This window comes from Macrosteles quadrilineatus, unplaced genomic scaffold (genome assembly GCF_028750875.1).
Source record: "Macrosteles quadrilineatus isolate MER2022 unplaced genomic scaffold, UCM_ALF_1.0 Scaffold_6__1_contigs__length_79288215, whole genome shotgun sequence".
NCBI classification, from domain to species: Eukaryota; Metazoa; Arthropoda; class Insecta; order Hemiptera; family Cicadellidae; genus Macrosteles; species Macrosteles quadrilineatus.
This window is the reverse complement of record NW_026542599.1, coordinates 14,726,492-14,745,573: the sequence shown is the minus strand read 5'-3', so window position 1 is coordinate 14,745,573 and position 19,082 is coordinate 14,726,492. Positions and strand designations below refer to the sequence as shown.

Genomic DNA, 19,082 nt, shown 5'->3' with positions numbered 1-19,082 from the left:
ACCTTTTGTCTCTCAGGCACTACAAAACTCACCTCTAGATATAGGACTCTGAGACACCTTCGTACTGGAAGGTCCCTCCCCGACACTGGTAGAGGCTGTCACCCAGAACTCATATCTCTGGAACTCTTTGAGCCTGCGCACCTCGCAAATCAACTCTTCTCCAAACACTGTTTCTTTGTTTAACACTTCCTATTGAACGAATAAAACTGTGTAAGATTTTCACAAGTACATCTTTTAATGATTTTGTGACCAGAATTGTATATAAAGTACCTACTATGATGTAGAGCAACTGTAAATATATTTTGTGGTTGGGAGGGAATTAATTTTGGCAGTATTAGAAACTGTATAACTTTCTTCCTTCTTAGTCTAAAGAACTACTTTTTATTTTAACTTGACCTTATATGATAAGATCCATCATATTATCAAATAACTCTACAGAATACATTGATTTAGGCTATAATTAATACTTTTATACTTTACTTTGAAATGACGACCATAAGAGTGTAGGTATTTTAATGAATGGAGATGAGAGGTGCGATCGTGTAGTCTTGATAGTAACTAAGGCCGACATATTCCTTAAACACAGCTGTTAACTAATAGCCCATACAGCCAATGTCAACTAAGGGACCTACAGTTTGTAGTGGAATTCAAACTTTTTTTGCATTGTAATTAAGGAATTGGTCTAATTATCAGGATAGTACTGCCGATAGTCGTAGTACTCACAAGTGTGGATGTTAATCCACACCAGGGAGTATCGCACCTACAGTGCAGTGCAAGCCTATAAATATCCACAATTCGTGACCTCTAGTAGCTGGATTACAGGACGCCACCGTCCCAGTCACATACACATTTTAATGGCAGATTCATACAGCTTACCTTGCTTGATCCATTGGACACGTAAACAGTGTACTTGATGATAACACCATTAGCATCCGTGGGTCGTGTCCATGTGACCATGATACTGTCAGACGTCATCACTAATGCCTTGATCTGCTCAGGGATCCCAGGAACTGGAACAGATCATTTTGTGACACATTTCTGAAAAATATACCAAATAAAGTTTTCAAAGAAAACACTTCAATAGTACAATGTTTGTGTCTGTGTGTACATGACCACCTTAACAACGTCCCAGCGACCGACTTCTGTAGAAATTTGATCTTCTCGACAATAGCATCTGCGTGATCATTATGCAACCAGTGTCGAAACTTTGGTTAAAGTAAATAACAACTAGATCGGACTGGGATAAAAATAAGGAAAATATATCTTTCTTTATAGACTGTATTGTTTAAAGACTGATTAAATTACTATTAATTGAAATTACATCATAGGATCCTCACCTGCAGACAATGACCTTTCATCAATATTTTATTCGTAAAAATTTTTATACAGTAGAGTCCCGCAAACTCGGCGTAATGTGGACTGTAAGGGTGCCGAGTTTGTGAAATGCCGGGTTATCGGGAACTAGGGTTAAAAACAAGAACAATACAATTTTTAATCTTATTAACTACTTCTTTAATTTATATTTATATTACAAGTTAGTATTAAGTCATCAGATATAGTAAAACAAATCATTTGTACGAGCTGAGAATGATTTGACTTGAGCTGGCTTGAGTCCATGTTTAACTCGGACTCAAAAAATCACTAATTTTCTGAGCCAGGTGATGGCCGAGTTATCCAGACTGCCGGGTTATCGAGTGCCGAGTTTGCGGGACTCTACTGTACTAGCAATAAATTATTGTAGACCTATTAAAAAATCATTGACTGTTCATATTTGTCCTATCCGTTCAGGGGCCAGCCAAAATGAGCAAAATTTACTGTTGGATCTTAATCTTTTTGAGATGATCACGTTGTTGAGTTAACAAAGATAAACTGGTAAGATGAAAACCAAAACGTCAGCTACTATCTCTGCCAATTCATCGATGTGTTTACCTCCCGAAGGCTATGATTTGACAAAGACAATCTTTTAACTTTTTCCCAAATAGACCTACCATCTTCCTCCGTGGCACAGTAGATCGGTTGAGAATGAACTCCTTCCCCTGTGTGTGTGAAGGCTAGAAGTCTCATGCTGTAGTTGGAATACTTCATCAGTCCGTGCAGCGTAGTGTCCAGAACTGTCGTCTTCTTTATCTCCACGTCTGCCGCCATTCCTGCCACACAACAACAGTGGTTTATGGAATAAATAGTACATTTAAATTAGCAAAAGAGAAATCATTATAAAGTTTATTCAGTTGTTAATTTTACACTGCATCTTTGTTAGTACAGTAAAATTCCCATTAGTCAAACGAACAGTCGCTAGAAGGTCGGAATGATTAGATAAAACAGAAAATAAGAAACCCAATTGTAAACATGTTGGAAATCATAAATTTGTTGTCTTCAAGTATTCCTGGAGTATTCGAACATAACTTTTAGTTTAAGGCTTTAAGTTTGTTTTCCTTTGTAAACCAGCAACCTTAACTTTTTTGAAGCCCTCATAATAAATATAAAAAATAACTGACAACAGAGGAACACCACATCTGTAACTGTAAAGAATAATATATTTTAGTATCCCTCCATTTAGTCTCCAGTTCACACTGTGTTCAAGTTGTGAAGAAACCAGTGGCGGATCCAGAGGGGGGGCGAAGGGGGCGACCGCCCCCCCCTCGGGCATACATATACATATATTTTTTACTGCATATAATACAGTAGTGCATACAAATTGGGTAAAATAATTTGTTACACTAACTTTGGACAAAGAAATGGTATAAAACTGCCATTTTGGAGACTTAGTTTACACTAATTTTTCGGAGGGTACCGCCGAACCCCCCAGACCCCCTGGTTCGCCCCCCCCTTGTGGCTGTTCTAGATCCGCCACTGGAAGAAACACCAAGAGGTTGCAGAAATGTGTAGTAGAGAGATGAAAAGTAGAAACATGTAGGAAGAAGGTTTAAAGATGGGAAAGGAAAGAAAGGAATAGAAATGTGTATTAGGGAGCTATAAGTAGTTGGATAAATGTGTAGTATGCAGGGACAAACAAAACACAAAGAAAATAAATATAATAAAGTGCAGGTGTCTGGAAATTCCTTGGCACTAAACATCTTTAAAGTACATACAGGGGCGGTTAAAGGCGTTGTTTCAGTGTTTTAAGGTTACAGTACATGGAAATTGCGCACTATATCTTGGTAGTCAATCGTCTGCGGAGAAAACCAGATAACACAGGTTAGATAACCGCAGATTATGTAATCAAAACTGCAGTCACTCACTACTAGACCAGTTTTTATTGGACAATTCACAGACACTACCTGGTTTTGGGTCGACCTGCTTGTAAATGACTTTGTATCCTTGAATGATTCCGTTTCTGTTTTCAACTGGTGGAGGTTCCCATCGTATACGGATACTTTGTGACGACTGAGCACTGCATCTGATGTCCACGGGTGGTGCATCTGGCACTGAAATTACAACATGTAATTGGGATTTTCAAAAGAATATAAAATGAAGATAATTAGTTATTAGATATGACATGCTATTACTATTAGTAAGGTAAGGTATTAGAAATGAGTAATGTCAAAACTAACTGAGATTTTAAACAGCAGTTTTATAGCACATAATCAAATAGGAAACAAGCAAAACCAAAAACTAAGAAACCAAACAAACTATAAAACATTTGCTTTTCTAACTAGTGACAGCAAACTAGAATTGACTATTAGATACTATCTAAGTAGCGCACTTGAATATTAACCAAAACTTGAAGATGTCTGGAATAATTTGGACGCACAATCAAAAGAAAGTATAATTTAAGTTTAAAAAATAAAAGTAGGCCTAACACCAAGGTATCATAAAGGTTGTGATAGTTAAGTCACAGTAATAAAATTTATGAGGCTTCATTATTTTTATTTTTTTTTGTCCTAGGACGCTAGACACGAGCCTGGGATTGTTTTTCACATTACTTCAGGGTAGACCTAGGGGTTGTGGCATTATCACTTGGATAAAATCCATTGGTGACTTGGCGGGGATTGAACCCGGGACCTCAGGGACTAAAGTCCCGCGCTCTAACCACTACGCCAGCTCGCTCCCCAGGCTTCATTAGTTTACAGACAACATTAACAGCAAAATATCAAATATCCACACTGAACACAAACTGGATAAATTAGACATAAAAGGGCCGTTTTTGTGTATAGCTCTGTAGTTCATGAGTACATGCGACATCCTAGTTCATGATACAAGACTCCTCACTGCTTACAGCCTTACAGGCATAATTTTTGGACAGAATGACACAATTTGCAGCTATGTAGTTGACATGTACACTTTGCTGTGTGTTTCTAAATTATCGAATCTCCCGCAGTGTGCGAGATCAGGTGATTAATACGTTTTTGACCACAAGAAATATATCTGATGCTGACATTCATCACCGGATGGCTGAAGTTTATGACCCTAATGCAATGATAGCAGGGAAAGTGTAGAAATAGGCAAGGGAAATTAAAATGGCCGTGAAAATGTTAATTTCAGAAGGAATTGTGTTTATGCTGGGCAGTGCAAACCCAGAATTCTCACAGAAGACAACAAAGGAAAAAGGTTTTCATGGCCATTTTTACCCTCCATAACCTATTTCCGTACTTTACCATTTTAGATGATTCCAGAACTGCCAAAGTGCGATAAAAAATTGCGGATCTCCTATCCTAAGGTATAGACTCAGACTGTTCCAGAACGTTTGTCAGAACTACTAGGTGCCGATTGCAGAACCAGTTCCAAAATCTTCTGCACTTGGAACGGAACAACACGACAGATCCAGTTCTTTTGGCACGCCTCTAGTGACAATAGTGTGATAGGACACAGAAGTAACAGCAATATTTACCTACCACCCTCCATAGTAGTAGCCAACTGAGGTGTGCTGGCAGGCCCTGGTCCCACCTGGTTGAAGGCTCTCACAGTCACCTCGTACCTAGTGTAGTGCTTCAGTCCTGTCAAAACCATCTCATACTTCTGTCTGCCTCTTACAGTGCGCACCTGTGGAGTCAGTTTGCATTCTTATTTATTGAAAAATGTATTTACTATCATTAGTATTACCATTACCAATTAGTATTGCCTGGATGAACCCAGCCTTTTTGCAACCCACGTAAAATTGACTGAGATTACTTGTGTGACTTTGTTACCAATTAAGCCCTGACTAAATAAATATCCTTGAGGCTTGTTATAGTTGATTTTTTTATTTAGTCGGAATTCTTTAAGTTCCAAATCAAAGACAGTTGGAACTAGTTTCAAACCATGTAAAAGCAACACACTTTTCTCAGGATGAATGGAGACTGTGGCCTGATTTTACTACACAGAGTTAATTTATTCAAAGGTCTTTGTAAAAAAGAGGACTTAATATTTGTGATTCAATTTTCAAATATTTTGTTTTTGATTTGAGTTGTTTGTTAACACGTTCGCTGCTACGGACGTTCCGGAACATCAGCCGGGCAACGGCGCCAGGAGCTAGGAACGTTCCGGAACGTCACCGTTCATTTTTGTTTAACGTTGCCATGGATAAGCCAGCTCAGTCGCAAGCGTCCTATATTTCTTTGCAGCTCGTGGGGACGTACTTTTTTGACAATAACAAATATAGTTTCGCAAAATCACCACCAGGGTCGTTTGGAACAGGTCTTCGTTCCATCTCTTTCCTGCTAGATAGCGACACTACTTTATCGACTGTAACCTGGGTAGTGCTGTTATCTATCAGAATCACTTATTGTGATTGATTGATTTTGTTTTCTAGACTAATTGAGTTTCACAGTTTAAATTTGCTGAAAATGTAAACAAATTCCTAATATTTGTGTTTACAAAACATGAAAGTTGCATGACTATGGTTAAAAAATCAAAAGATAAATGTTTTAAAAACGTTTTCATTAGGTGAAAAAGTGTAAAAAATGTAAAAGCAGTATCGTTTTAAAAACGTAAATATTAAGTGTAAAATGTGAAAATATTGTATTGTAAAAACAAAAATTTCACGTTTTATTTTCACGTTATTTTTACGTGAAAAGTTGTGAAATTTTCACGTTATTTTTGCGCGATAATAACGTGATTTTCCCCATTTTTTATACATTAAAATAACGTGAAAATGTACGATGAAAAATGTTTTTTTCACGTGAAAATAACGTTTTTGTGCTATCTGGGGTGTGATATTGTGATTGATTGATTTTGTTTTCTAGACTAATTGAGTTTCACAGTTTAAATTTGCTGAAAATGTAAACAAATTCCTAATACTTGTGTTTAAAAAACATGAAAGTTGCATGACTATGGTTAAAAAATCAAAAGATAAATGTTTTAAAAACGTTTTCATTAGGTGAAAAAGTGTAAAAAATGTAAAAGCAGGATCGTTTTAAGAACGTAAATATTAAGTGTAAAATGTGAAAATATTGTATTGTAAAAACAAAAATTTCACGTTTTATTTTCGCGTTATTTTTACGTGAAAAGTTGTGAAATTTTCACGTTATTTTCGCGCGATAATAACGTGATTTTCCCCATTTTTAAACATCAAAATAACGTGAAAATGTAAAATGAAAAATGTTTTTTCACGTGAAAATAACGTTTTTGTGCTATCTGGGGTGTGATATTGTGATTGATTGATTTTGTTTTCTAGACTAATTGAGTTTCACAGCTTAAATTTGCTGAAAATGTAAACAAATTCCTAATATTTGTGTTTACAAAACATGAAAGTTGCATGACTATGGTTAAAAAATCAAAAGATAAATGTTTTAAAAACGTTTTCATTAGGTGAAAAAGTGTACAAAATTTAAAAGCAGGATCGTTTTAAAAACGTAAATATTAAGTGTAAAATGTGAAAATATTGTATTGTAAAAACGAAAATTTCACGTTTTATTTTCGCGTTATTTTTACGTGAAAAGTTGTGAAATTTTCACGTTACTTTCGCGCGATAATAACGTGATTTTCCCCATTTTTATACATCAAAATAACGTGAAAATGTAAAATGAAAAATGTTTTTTTCACGTGAAAATAACGTTTTTGTGCTATCTGGGTTAGTACTACGTCCAAAGCCAGTTTTATTGCAGAACATTGCCATCCAGTATAACTACTGTTGTTTTTACTGTAATTCAGTGTATCGGCGGCAATGTCACGCAGCGGCGAGCGTTTACTTCAGCTCCTGGCGCTGTCCCGGCATCTAGTGGTCAGCAGCGAACGTGTTAACTGTTATACCCAAGACTTAGCAGATATTATTAGGCAGTAAAAACAAATTAACGCATCAGGTACAAATAGGTAAATGACAAACTTGTCACAACATAACCGGCACAAAGCTTTAACCGGTGAGAATTCAAAACAGGGTTTGTGTAGAAAATCACTTCAAACCTACTTAGAAAAAAAAAAAAATCCTAATGCCATTGCAAAATATTCTTATAATAAAAAATATTAACTAATTTGCGGGGTTCTTAAAATAAATTACCTCTGGAGCCCCTCCACTTGTTACTTCTTTATATGTGACTTGGTAACCAACAACTTCTCCATGGCTAGAGGAAGAGGGAGCCTGGAAACACACAGAAACATGAGTCAGTACAGAAGTGTATAGCAAAGGGTAACAGTGAAAAACTAATGTTGTGTGGGACAAGGTAAAGTACCGGTATAAAATTCACTTCATCTTGTTTTAAAAACCCAACAATTAGGTCTAAGATACTTGCAACTTGAAACTAAATTCAAAGGGTGTGTTGCGCACGATGTCCAAATCTCATCATGTCCAAAAGTACAGTAACTACAAGAAACATAGTCTTTTTACAAGCTTTGGACGTCATGAGATTGGTCGTCGTGCAACAGCGCACTTTATACTCTTGAAAACGTAGCAGTAGCATGACCAAAGCTGCTGCCAGTTACACGATGTCCAATAGCTCAGCGCTGTCGCACGACAAGCTATTGGACGTTGTGTAACTGGTAGAGGCTTTGGACGTGGTGCAACTGATACCTTTTAAGAATGTAAAGTGCGCTAATGCATTGGAGATCATGCAATGCATCAAATTCAAATACTCGTTTGTTGACAAGCATATGAAACTATTTGAAAAATCCCTGACTGATTGACTCATCTGCACGGTTGGTGTATGACCTTTTATCAAGTCGTATCATATTATTATCAAATCATCACATTCAGTCTGAACATAATTCATCTTGCAAAGTTGTCAAATGATTCACACACAAAGACCTATATACAAGGTGAATAAAAAGTCAAGACCACCTCTCTAATATCTTTCTAAGTAAATATAGAGAGATATCCTTTTGGTGGTCATGCAATCTAAGCAGGAAGTTTCATTTTATGATTTTGAAATTTTTTAGTGTCCCCCAAAAGGGGGGATTTGGGGGGCAACTCAAATATTTTAAACGTAAAACCTCTTCAAGTGACACCTCATTTTGAAGTGTTTACAAAAACTTAAAGAATGGTGAAAACCAGAGTTTGCTATCTCTTCTCTATCCAAAATGGTACTCCGTCAAATTAAAAACTTATTAGAGGAGGCTATGATGAAAACCACTACAAATTTATAAATGCTACAATTCTAAATCACCGCTTACCCTCCATCGGACCACCAAAGTGTCTGCACTCGTAGCATCCACCGTCACTTCTTCAGGTGCTTCGCTTGGTGCTGAAACAAAAATAGTTTTTTGGTTATTCATTTAAGGAAAGAAAGAAATCCTAGCTTGAAATATCACCGTCCTGGTGAAAACGAAAGAGACATTCATTTTGTAACGTCTAGGGGCATAAAATGTAACACACCTTCTTGAAGAGTGATGGCAGTAGTCGAGGAGCTGGGGGCTCCAGCCCCGACCTCGTTGACAGCCAGAAGTCTGAGATTATAGTGAGTGGCAGGAGTGAGCCCACTCAGCCTGGCAGAGTGAGTGTTGCCACCTACAGTTACATTGCCCCAGCTGCCACCTCCCTCTTCCTGTAAACAACACGTGATACAATGACTTCTGACTTGGCAACATATAGCACAATAACAAGTAACTTGGCAACATATTGAACGGTGACGCCAAACTTGGCAACTTATGGTACAATGACGTAAAACTTGGCATCTTATGGTACAATGACGTCTAACTTGGCAACATATGGGATAATAACTTCCTACTTGGCGCAACATATTGCACAATGGTGTGTAACTTGGCAACATATGGCACAGTAGCGTCCAACTTGGCAACATATGGCACAATGACTTCCAACTTGGCAAAACATGGCATAATTGACATCTAATTCAGGTTGGGCTGACCAGAACAATTCGCTTCCAATGTAGGAACATACTAAACTGTTGTATCCCGGTCCAGGAGACAAACACTGACTGAGTGTTTGAATCCCATCCAGTTCTACTCACTAATTCATAATGAATTCACCTGTTTTTGAGAGCATAATGGAGGTGGCTCAACTAAAAAAAACGAAGATGATTCAAGTAGTAGTTAATAGGATAGAAGGAATATTTTTAGTTGAACCTCAAATCAGGCTATTTTTTACACACCCTTACCAAATGGGTGTCCACTTCAAACTTCTTTCAAAAGAATTATTTTGTGTTTATTGCAAAAGGGTAAAACAGGATGGAAAATAGACAGAAATAAATTAATGACGATCCCTGCAGCTCAGAGGGTTAAGAAACAGGCATTCTAAATACTTTCTCATAAGATTAACAGTTAGGTAGGTAGATTACAAAAAATGATATTACGGTTCTTGGGGGTTTGGATTTTACTAACTTAGTAATAGAAAGATTTCCTCAAATAAATTAATGGGTCTTTGCCAACTGAAAGCCTAAACTGTTTTTACAACCTGAATTGTAAGTAAACTAAAAATTGAAAAATTATATTCCGCCTTACCTGGAACTGAACCAGGTACTGTGTGATGGTGGTGTGGCTACTGATAGGCGGTGACCACCTGACATTGAGCCACCTGCTGCCTACCTCAACCACCTCCAGGCGCTCTGGCGAATCAGGCGGCTCTGCAACAGGCAGAATCATATAAAACATTCAAACACTCCAAAGTCTTATAATGTGCAACACAACAGTCTATATAGAAAACATAAGTTAAATAATGTGCAAGAGAACACAACAGTCTCGTAATGATCATTAACAAAATTTCAGGATACTGAACAAACACATTGATTAGTCTATAGCCCTCCTTTCAGTAGTGTGTGTTATTTAAATTCAACACACACTTCCACTTTTGGAAAACAATTTTTTTGTACAATTTTTTACAACAACAATTTTTAGAATATGATACTGAATATCTAAATCAATCAATACAAACAAAAAATGTACAAAAAATCATAATTTTTTTAAAATCAACATGAAGTCCTTTTACACAGCAAGGCCCAATGCGAAGTTCAGGTTAAGTTTTATTCTTTCAGAAAATCTGTAGAATATAACAAGATGAAATGCATAATCAAGGTGAGGTGGACCACATGACAAATGAATTTTTTCAATGTGTTCGTAAACAACAACAAATGTATAATTCACCCAATGGTTCATAAATTCACCTCTGACAGTAAGGTAGATCACCATGTTGTCCTCTCCAAACTCGTTGTGAGCGTTGCAGTGGTATGCGCCTGCGTCTTGTCTGGTTAGCTCTGGCAGGTGGACCTCCGAGGCGAGACCCGAGGGTGTGTGTCGACTGTGCGGAGGCGGCACGTGCAGTCGAGGCGAGACACCCCACGTCACTCTCAGGGGTAGATCACCCTCCGCCTCACACACCAGGATGACACTCTCACCAGCCACGCCGGACTGGTTCAACTGACGGGTGCGGAAGTGGGCTGGCACTGAAAAAGTTAGGTTAGGTTATAATTTAGTGGTACAGCTGGGTAGTGGGTACCTAACGATCAAAAGGTTGCCGAGTGATTCCTTGACATGATTCTGATTCAAACTGTCATTAAAATACATTATTACAATCATTTGAGATGGAGACGTCACCTTGGTGTGTATTTCAACTGGAATATAAGTGAAGGATGAGTGTAGAATGGAGTGAGATGATCTATGTAGCTTTGTTACTGCTTAAGACCAGCTGTTTAGAAATGACGGCTGAATCCAGTTCAAAGCTATCAAAAAGCTATTGACTTTTCTCAAAATCCATTGAAGACATAGGCACACTAGATTTATTGCAGTACTTTAAATTTGACAGGGAAATCAAAATAGAATGTTTTAGAATAAAACTCTGAGGAAAAGGAAAAGTAATCATAAATAAAAACTTAAAATCATAAATTTATACTGCTTGCATCTTTAAGAGTACATTTTAATGAACATTTACAACAATTGGTAGCTGGATGGCTCCTTGAACAAAGTTTTTTGTTTGTTGTGGAATTTAAGTGTAATATTTATTTTGTTGAAAAACGTAATATATTTACTCAGGCTGACCTATCTCAAAAACTGAAACCCACTTATGGTTTGCCAAAAAAAATTAAAATAAATAATAAGTCAGAGTGTAGAATCTATCTATCTATAAAAGAGGAAGTGTGTATGTATATACCGTACCCTATGGACTCCGAAAACAGCTCGACAGACTGTAATGAAACTTTCAGGCATTATTAAGCATTATTCAAGGATGGTTTGTGTGAATTTTGAAGCAGATCCGTTAATAGGGCTCCGCCCCAGAAGGTTTTAAGGGGTCCAATGTCAGACTTTTGGAACTACAATGTTTACAAATAAATATAATCTAAAAGCAGATGTTTACATTCACCAACTGTTTTGTTGGTTTGAATAACCACAACATTCTATATTATTGTCGGGACCACATAAGTTTGCAGTTGAGGGAGGAGCCTATTTACCATATGGTTTTGAATGAACCAATAAGAACCGTGCGGTGTTGCCAAATCTAATACCAGCTGATTTGAAAATATTGCTTTGTATATTTAATAAGTGTTGTCAATGGGCGATGTGGCAACGTCACACTAGACTTGTCTTGTGATTGGCTGCTACCAACTGCAAACTTACGTGGTCCCGACTTTAGTCATGATTTGAAATGATTTGGGAAACTCAGTCATGATTTGGGTAACTGCTAGTGAGGAAATAAAATTGCATTTCAGATTTTACTTGGTTATGAAAAGTAAATGTAGAACATAATATTCTTTCACTCTCCTCCAAGCTCAATTTATCATCGTACTTTACATGATAAATATCGAATAATGTTTTACTATAATTACCATTGACTCTGAGAAAGATGACTTTCCGGAGAATGTTCCCGATGCCATTGCTAGCCTCACAGGAGTAATGTCCCTCATGTAGTGGGTCTGCAGCCCGGATCAGAAGTGACCCGTTGCCAGCCGGGAACATCCGGGAGTCTGTCTCTAGTGGGACAAAGTCGCTTGGCTGGTCCACTGAGAAACAGAAGTAGGCTACAGATTAGATTATAGGCTAGAGTTGAACACTTTTGAAACTATAATAAAAAATAAAAAAACAATTAAAACTTATGTCCACTATTTTAGTTGGTCTCTCCCACCAAACTTTGCAACAGACATGTGAAATTTTAAATTACACACAGACACAATCTCACACTGTCATGATCAACGTCAGTTGAACGTCTGGTTTGGGGTGAGTCGGTGGTTCAGTCGGTAGCGCCGCAGACTTTGGCCTAAAGGCAGCGATGCTGTGAGTTCGCCCAGTTCGGATCCTGGTACCTAACACTACTTTTTACCCTTGTTCATCCTTACACCGTACCATAAAAGATTCTTCATAGTTTACAATAAAACAAGAAATTTCAAAATGCGCTATAAATAATAAATACCTGTCTAACTTTAAGCTCAGTCGGTTTGTGACTTCTAAATTTGGTAAATCGACTTTATGGTAGGATAAACTAATTAGAATATATTTCTAGGTGCAGTATAATCACAAGAAATATTCTGTATAAGTTTACTCAAAACCAATAAATCAAAAGTTTCATTAACATGGACAAGAAGAAAGCAAACAAAAATTGGAATATCAGGGAGTTATGGTAGGATGACCTAATAAACTTGCTTAGCTTTATGGTCACAGCTTTATCTTATCTTTAGAACATCAGGGAGTTATGGTAGGATGGGATACCTAAAAACTTGCTTCTCTTTATGGTCACAGCTTTATCTTATCTTTAGAACATCAGGGAGTTATGGTAGGATGGGATACCTAAAAACTTGCTTCTCTTTATGGTCACAGCTTTATCTCATCTTTAGAACATCAGGGAGTTATGGTAGGATGGGATACCTAAAAACTTGCTTCTCTTTATGGTCACAGCTTTATCTCATCTTTAGAATATCAGGGAGTTATGGTAGGATGGGATACCTAATAAACTCGCTTTAATTCATCCTTACAGCTGTCAGGTACATTTATGACTTGACTGTGGCCAAGTTAAAGTGTATTATAGTTATAAAATACGCATGTACTGACATCTAGCTTTCATCCAAGTGATCCTAGGCTGTGGGTAGCCATGAGCCTGACAGTGTAGAGCTGCCTGTTGCTGGTACAGTACTGAGATATCGTGTGGTTCCATCAACCATGTGGGAGCCACTGTAACAATAAACAATCTTTAAAATGGTCATGACAAACATTGATCACATATATAACCGTGTACCTAGAATCATGAGTTTTTTATGCTATAGTTCGGCCGCTTGGGAAACGACCTGCGCACTAATGCTACCCAATGCTAGAGGAGGTCGCTTTCTAAGTGTCCGAACTATAGTCTAGCGGATGTGTGCTGCACTATATCCTCTGTGGAGTCTGGAAGACCAGGCACTTACAATTTCACAGTGCGACCAGATTGACCACAGGAGTCACCATTTCTAGCAGTGTGCACTACATTAATGCCACAGCGACATTTTGAATTGAAGAAACTTAGGCACCGTCCTAGCTGGACGGCAAGAGCAACGCGACCGACAATAGCGAACAATACAAACACATGGTAAGTAATGGGAGTGTCCTAGCTGAGCAGCAAGAGTGGCGTCGCGCTACAAGCACTTTAAGATACAAACATGTTTGTCGTTTGCTTATTTGGTAGCGCTAGTCCAGCGACGCGACAAAGCGGCATCTACCACAGCTATTTCCTCAGCCCGTGGAACGTCGCCTTGTCACGCTTCTCAGTGTGCACACATTTTTTCACCGACAGTTGCGACCGTTGGTCTTGTTGATCGTGTCGCTCTGGTCGTCTAGCTAGGACGGTGCCTTAAAGCTAGGCTAACACACCTGATTGCTCTTCAAATGGTTTTGAAACAATAAATTAGTACAAAAAGAACTCTAGGAGCAATTAATAAAAAAATATGTATATGTCTTACAGCTTTGGTGAGAAAAAACAGCAATGTTGTAGTGATATATGGTAAAAGGAAAATAGATTTTGTAAATCTGGTTTTAATTATTGATAATTAGTTGTATGTAAAAGGTTATCATGAATCTTATCCTTCCCCATGAAGGTGTGTCCCTGGTTTCATCCACCAAAAGCTAACAACCTCAGGTTTAATGCACCAACAATATTGATATGAAACACCTTGGATGTAGTTAATATGAGAAAGGAAGAGGCATTGTTTTGGGAAGAGGCCACAGCAGAAAGCAGTAAGTTAAATAAGTCAAGTTTTCAAATTTTAAAAACAATGGAAAAATTAGATTGACAAGGTACCAAAAGAGTAAAATCAAACATTTTGTAACTAAATTTTTACAAATTTTCCACAGTAGGGCCCCTCTCTTTACTGGGGGTTATTAATTTGTAGTCCCAGACCCCCTTACGGGAAAGTTATATAGACATCGGTTACCTGTATACAAGTTGCCTTTTAGAAGGCATGTTGCAGATTTTTACAGATGTAAGATGGGAGGACTGTCCACACCTCTGGTACTCGTCGACTTCAAGGTCTTTCGCCTTATTTACCCAAAATCAAAGTGTTAAAAGTGCAAATCATTATGCAGCAATCAAGATTTACCACACTCTTCCAAATCAGTGAGTTAAACAAACCATAGGATACTTTACTTAAACTCATCTGAGTTCTGCTTCACGGATGAACTCTGAAAAGGCTAAGTTAGTAACTTATATAAGTTACAAGCCAAAACATACTTTTTAATCACAAGTGTTGACTTGTCTTAAAAATGTATATATCGTATCTGACTTATAAAAGTTATTTTTTTAGACTAGAAACTGAAGTTAAAAATACATTTCAAATATTCCTGCAACAGATAAATTTTTTTGCCAAAATAAGTTGATTGAAAACTAAAAATACCCCCGCAGCAGCAAACCTGCGGTGGAGACTAAGTGGATCTATCTTCCACAAAAATATTTCCTTAAACATGTCAGGATTTATCCTCTATTCAAATAGTAAGTTACTTAGGTTTGCTGCTACAAGAAAGGGTTAACTAAAATATTTTTTATTAAATTTTTAATACCTTGGAATGAAATAAATTTTGCAAATTTGATCAGCATACATTAAACAAGCAAAATACAACAGTTAACTTTTTCTCCATAAGAAAAACATTTGAATTTAGTTTTTTTTGGGGGGGGGGCGGGGGTTTGCTGTAACCATAAAATTGTGCAACACTAACACTCCAATATAGAAAATAAGTGGCCTTATCGTTCCAGTGTTGAACCGAAACTAGTTGCTACCACAACCATTTGGATTGGATAAAATCCAGGTAGACTATTTAAACCACTTATATGGGTAATCTGGAGGCTATATTGAAAAATGAAACTGTATTCCCTTAGTCTGATCATGCATAGTGTAAACAAGTTGGAATAAACGTAGGTTTACAGTGACACACGTTTGTATCAAACATCATAAAATCAGATAATTTTTACTCCAATTAGGCTTATCATGCTAACGGACACTCATAGCCTACAGCTATGTACATGAGTTTGAACGGATACATATTTAGGGCCTCTGTGAACATCAAAACGCAAAGAAAAATCGGTTCCAGATCTAGGTCTTACCATTGGACCTATGGTAACAGCTTATTTTCTGTAGGCCTTTGGTAAATTCACTTTACTGTCAGCCGTGCAGTGGTTACCATGGTTACTGTAGGTTCTGGTGCACACTGCTGGGAGCGCCGTGTAGTTAAACATAGCGTGTAGGCCGTAACTACTTGGCGCTCCCAGCAGTGTGCGCCAGAATCTATAGTAACTTAACTGCAGCACAGTTGAGGGTCTATAGCCTATTTAATTATTTTTGTCTATGGTCCTCTCCAGACAAGTTAAATAACCTAACTTATGTACGTTACCAAATTATGCTATGAGAAGACTATTTACTAACCTTTTTTAAGTAGGCTGCCTAATTTACTGCAATGTTACCTACCCTAGTTAATGTAAGGCTATTGCATGTCACTTGCACTGACTTGCTAAGTAGGCTATATAGGCTAATATTGTATGGATGAGGTAGACTTAGACTATTGGTAGAGTAGGTAACTTAGGCCTAAATAAATTATATCAAACACAACTTCATTCAATATTTATTCATAACCAACTTTTATTCCTTAAAGTTGAAACAGTCAAAGACAAATTTGAATATTAGGTGCCATGAAAGACAACCATGAAGCTTTTCTTAAAAAACGCTTAACAGTGAAACAACACCCGAAGTTTAGGTTGAACTTATGGACAAAAATTAATTGAAAACTGTAATTTATATAGGCTAGTTCACATTGGTTTAGTTATAGATCTACTTTGTGATGTACCGGTAACTTAATTACAGGGCTATATAAGTTAATTGTTCAAATAAATGTTAAGTACAAAAATGTCCAAAGATTAAACATTTTCAACAGTCTTTGGTAAAAAGATCTTTTATTCAAACACTCCCACTAATGAATGACCCATATAAACACAGCAGTTCGTTGTACTTTATTTCAAATAAGTCAACTTAAAATGTCTTTAAGGGTTCAGTCCATCAGTCACGGTAAGTTAAATAGGAAAGAATGTAATTTAAAAGTTTTAAATAGCCTAAGTTAGCTCAGTTTTAACTTAAATACCTCTTAGATGAGTTACGCTAGGCTACTTTGTCTTAAAGTCTGATGAATTACACTATAAAACACTTGACGATAAAGGCATGAGTTTGAAAAATAACATGAAAATGAGCATTTTGTTTGTCTTAAATCATGTAATTGTTGAGGTAGTCAGTTGTTACTGTCCAAACGATAGGGAATAATAAATGAACTAATGAGGTTACCGAATATTGTTGTCACTGACTCTTGAGCTCCCTACCGATGCTGTATCCAACCAGGTTGTTCCAATCGATCTTGGTTCTTGTGACGGGCAACTGACGTCTCAGAGCCTTGAATGTCGTACCGCTCATCGTCTGGTAATTTTCAGAAATTGCTTTCTGATAATTGGTTTCTGTTTCTTCTATTAGTTTCACTAAATCCTTGGCTATCTGTTCTTCAGAAGAAACTACAAGGAGTTCTTTAATATCTTTTGAACTGACCAGTTGGACATTTCCATTTTCATAATAGTGGACTTGAACCTTTATAATGCCACTGACTTCTGCAGAACCGTTGATAATATTGACAGTCCACTGGGACCTCCATCGGGCATTCCAATAGTTGTTGGCATTAAACTGGTGGTTTTCTATACAAGCAGTCAACACAATATTTGTGCCTATCCTCTTTGCAAAAACACTGGAGACACCATTTTTGTAGTGGTTAAAAATGTATTCATCTAACTCTTTTTCCAACAGAAATCTCCATGTTTCTGTCATTAGATCTGGTTCCAAATGTTCAAAGTCACTAGCATGTTTTATTAGATGATCAAACTTAAATGTTTGTTTAGAGCGAGCATCAACAAACCGTGAACCTCCAATGTCATTAAAATCTGTAATCAGAACCTGATAACCACTATTCTCTATTTTTACTGGTGTTAATTGGTCCTTATTGTACTCGGAAATTGACTCTGAAGCTCCTTCTTTTAGTAGAACATCGTCATTGAGGAGAACTCGTACATCATTAAAAACTTCATTGAATTCCCCAGGTGGAGAATGAAGGATAAAATTTGACACTATACAAACCTTCTCTTGGTCTGACAATTCATGTCCGTCTGCACTCATTTCTTCACTGGAGGTACTCCTACTCGAAGTCCTCTTTGTGTTAGCCATTAAAAATTTGGCTTTCCAGTATTCTAGTGATTATTTGAGGCTCTTCCAGCCACGTTAAAACTCTTTCTTTTCTTAACCTATACAACCAATAACAAAACAACACAACAACAGCTCACTGCTCTGTTTGTTTTGTTTACACTCACACTGGACAGGGTATTTACTCAGGGGAGGTATAGAAGAGGCTACGATGACAGCTGTGGGCTTCTTATTAGCTGAGGGAACGCCATTACCGTAACAAAACGGTCGATAGCCATCGGCCTCGGTGGTCTAATGGTTAACGTGCCGGGCTGATATACTGTAGGTCCCGGGTTCGAATCCTGCTGGTAGCATTAACTTTTTGTCCAAGATTTTTTTATTATCAGCAAGTTTGGTTGGTTTGGTTCGGTTATTACAGTTAAATTTTTATTATTAAGCCATTATAAAATTTTAATTGAGCAAATTCTAGTTTTATTTAATAAACAGAATTATTTTTCCGATTACTAAACTTTTGTTATATTATTTCTTTATCAGCAAGTTTGGTTAGTTCGGTTAGGTTATGATAGTTTAATTTTATAATTAAAAAATAATAAAATTGAATTTGAGACATTTATAATTTTATTTTATGAACAGAACTATTTTTGCGATTAGTAACCCTTTATTGCCAAAGTGCTCTCTACTACAGCGCTGTTCACGGAGGAATTTTGAACTAAATGCCTCATTCGTACCTCCCCTAAGTCAGACCCCACTGGACAGTGGGAGTGGACTGGAGAAAGAAAAGAAGAAACTCACTTCGACTTCACTTGACCGGAATTCTGGAATTATTGGAATTGAAAAATTCCCTCCACATGCCAGTTTCTTAATTTTTTTCATTTTTAATTTAGAAGGCTGATCTTATGTCATGTAGCTGTTAACCAAACTGTACTAACAATAACAAAAGCATTATAATAGGCTATTTGCTTGTTGAATAATTGGTGCTAACAGTACAAAAATTCTTGACCTCCTTTTTTAGTATTTAAAGTACTGTATCGGATTTTAACAGTTTTTGTTTGTCATGAACATTAAAATAGAGCGCAGAAAATATGCATTGAAAGATTGGTAAATTGTTGT

The 19,082-nt window shown here is 37.1% G+C and overlaps 2 protein-coding genes across 2 annotated transcripts in view; both read right to left on the bottom strand.

The window, feature by feature from the left end:
• Nucleotides 1–19,082, bottom strand: part of LOC128996634 (cell adhesion molecule Dscam2-like) — a 55,560-nt gene that overhangs the window by 25,113 nt on the left and 11,365 nt on the right. Inside the window, exons 8-19 of the mRNA XM_054422040.1 lie at nt 13,336–13,455; nt 12,120–12,293; nt 10,464–10,742; nt 9,805–9,926; nt 8,723–8,891; nt 8,521–8,591; nt 7,412–7,492; nt 4,833–4,980; nt 3,279–3,425; nt 1,989–2,147; nt 877–1,010; nt 33–189 (exon numbers count right to left, since the gene is read on the bottom strand). Of these exons, the coding sequence (XP_054278015.1) occupies nt 33–189; nt 877–1,010; nt 1,989–2,147; nt 3,279–3,425; nt 4,833–4,980; nt 7,412–7,492; nt 8,521–8,591; nt 8,723–8,891; nt 9,805–9,926; nt 10,464–10,742; nt 12,120–12,293; nt 13,336–13,455 (1,761 nt within the window). The remainder of the gene's footprint in view (nt 1–32; nt 190–876; nt 1,011–1,988; nt 2,148–3,278; nt 3,426–4,832; nt 4,981–7,411; nt 7,493–8,520; nt 8,592–8,722; nt 8,892–9,804; nt 9,927–10,463; nt 10,743–12,119; nt 12,294–13,335; nt 13,456–19,082) is intronic.
• LOC128996113 (F-actin-capping protein subunit alpha-like) lies at nt 16,375–18,120 on the bottom strand. Its single transcript, XM_054421225.1, has one exon. The coding sequence runs from the start codon at nt 17,994–17,996 to the stop codon at nt 17,088–17,090; it is 909 nt and encodes a 302-aa protein (XP_054277200.1). The 5' UTR covers nt 17,997–18,120; the 3' UTR covers nt 16,375–17,087.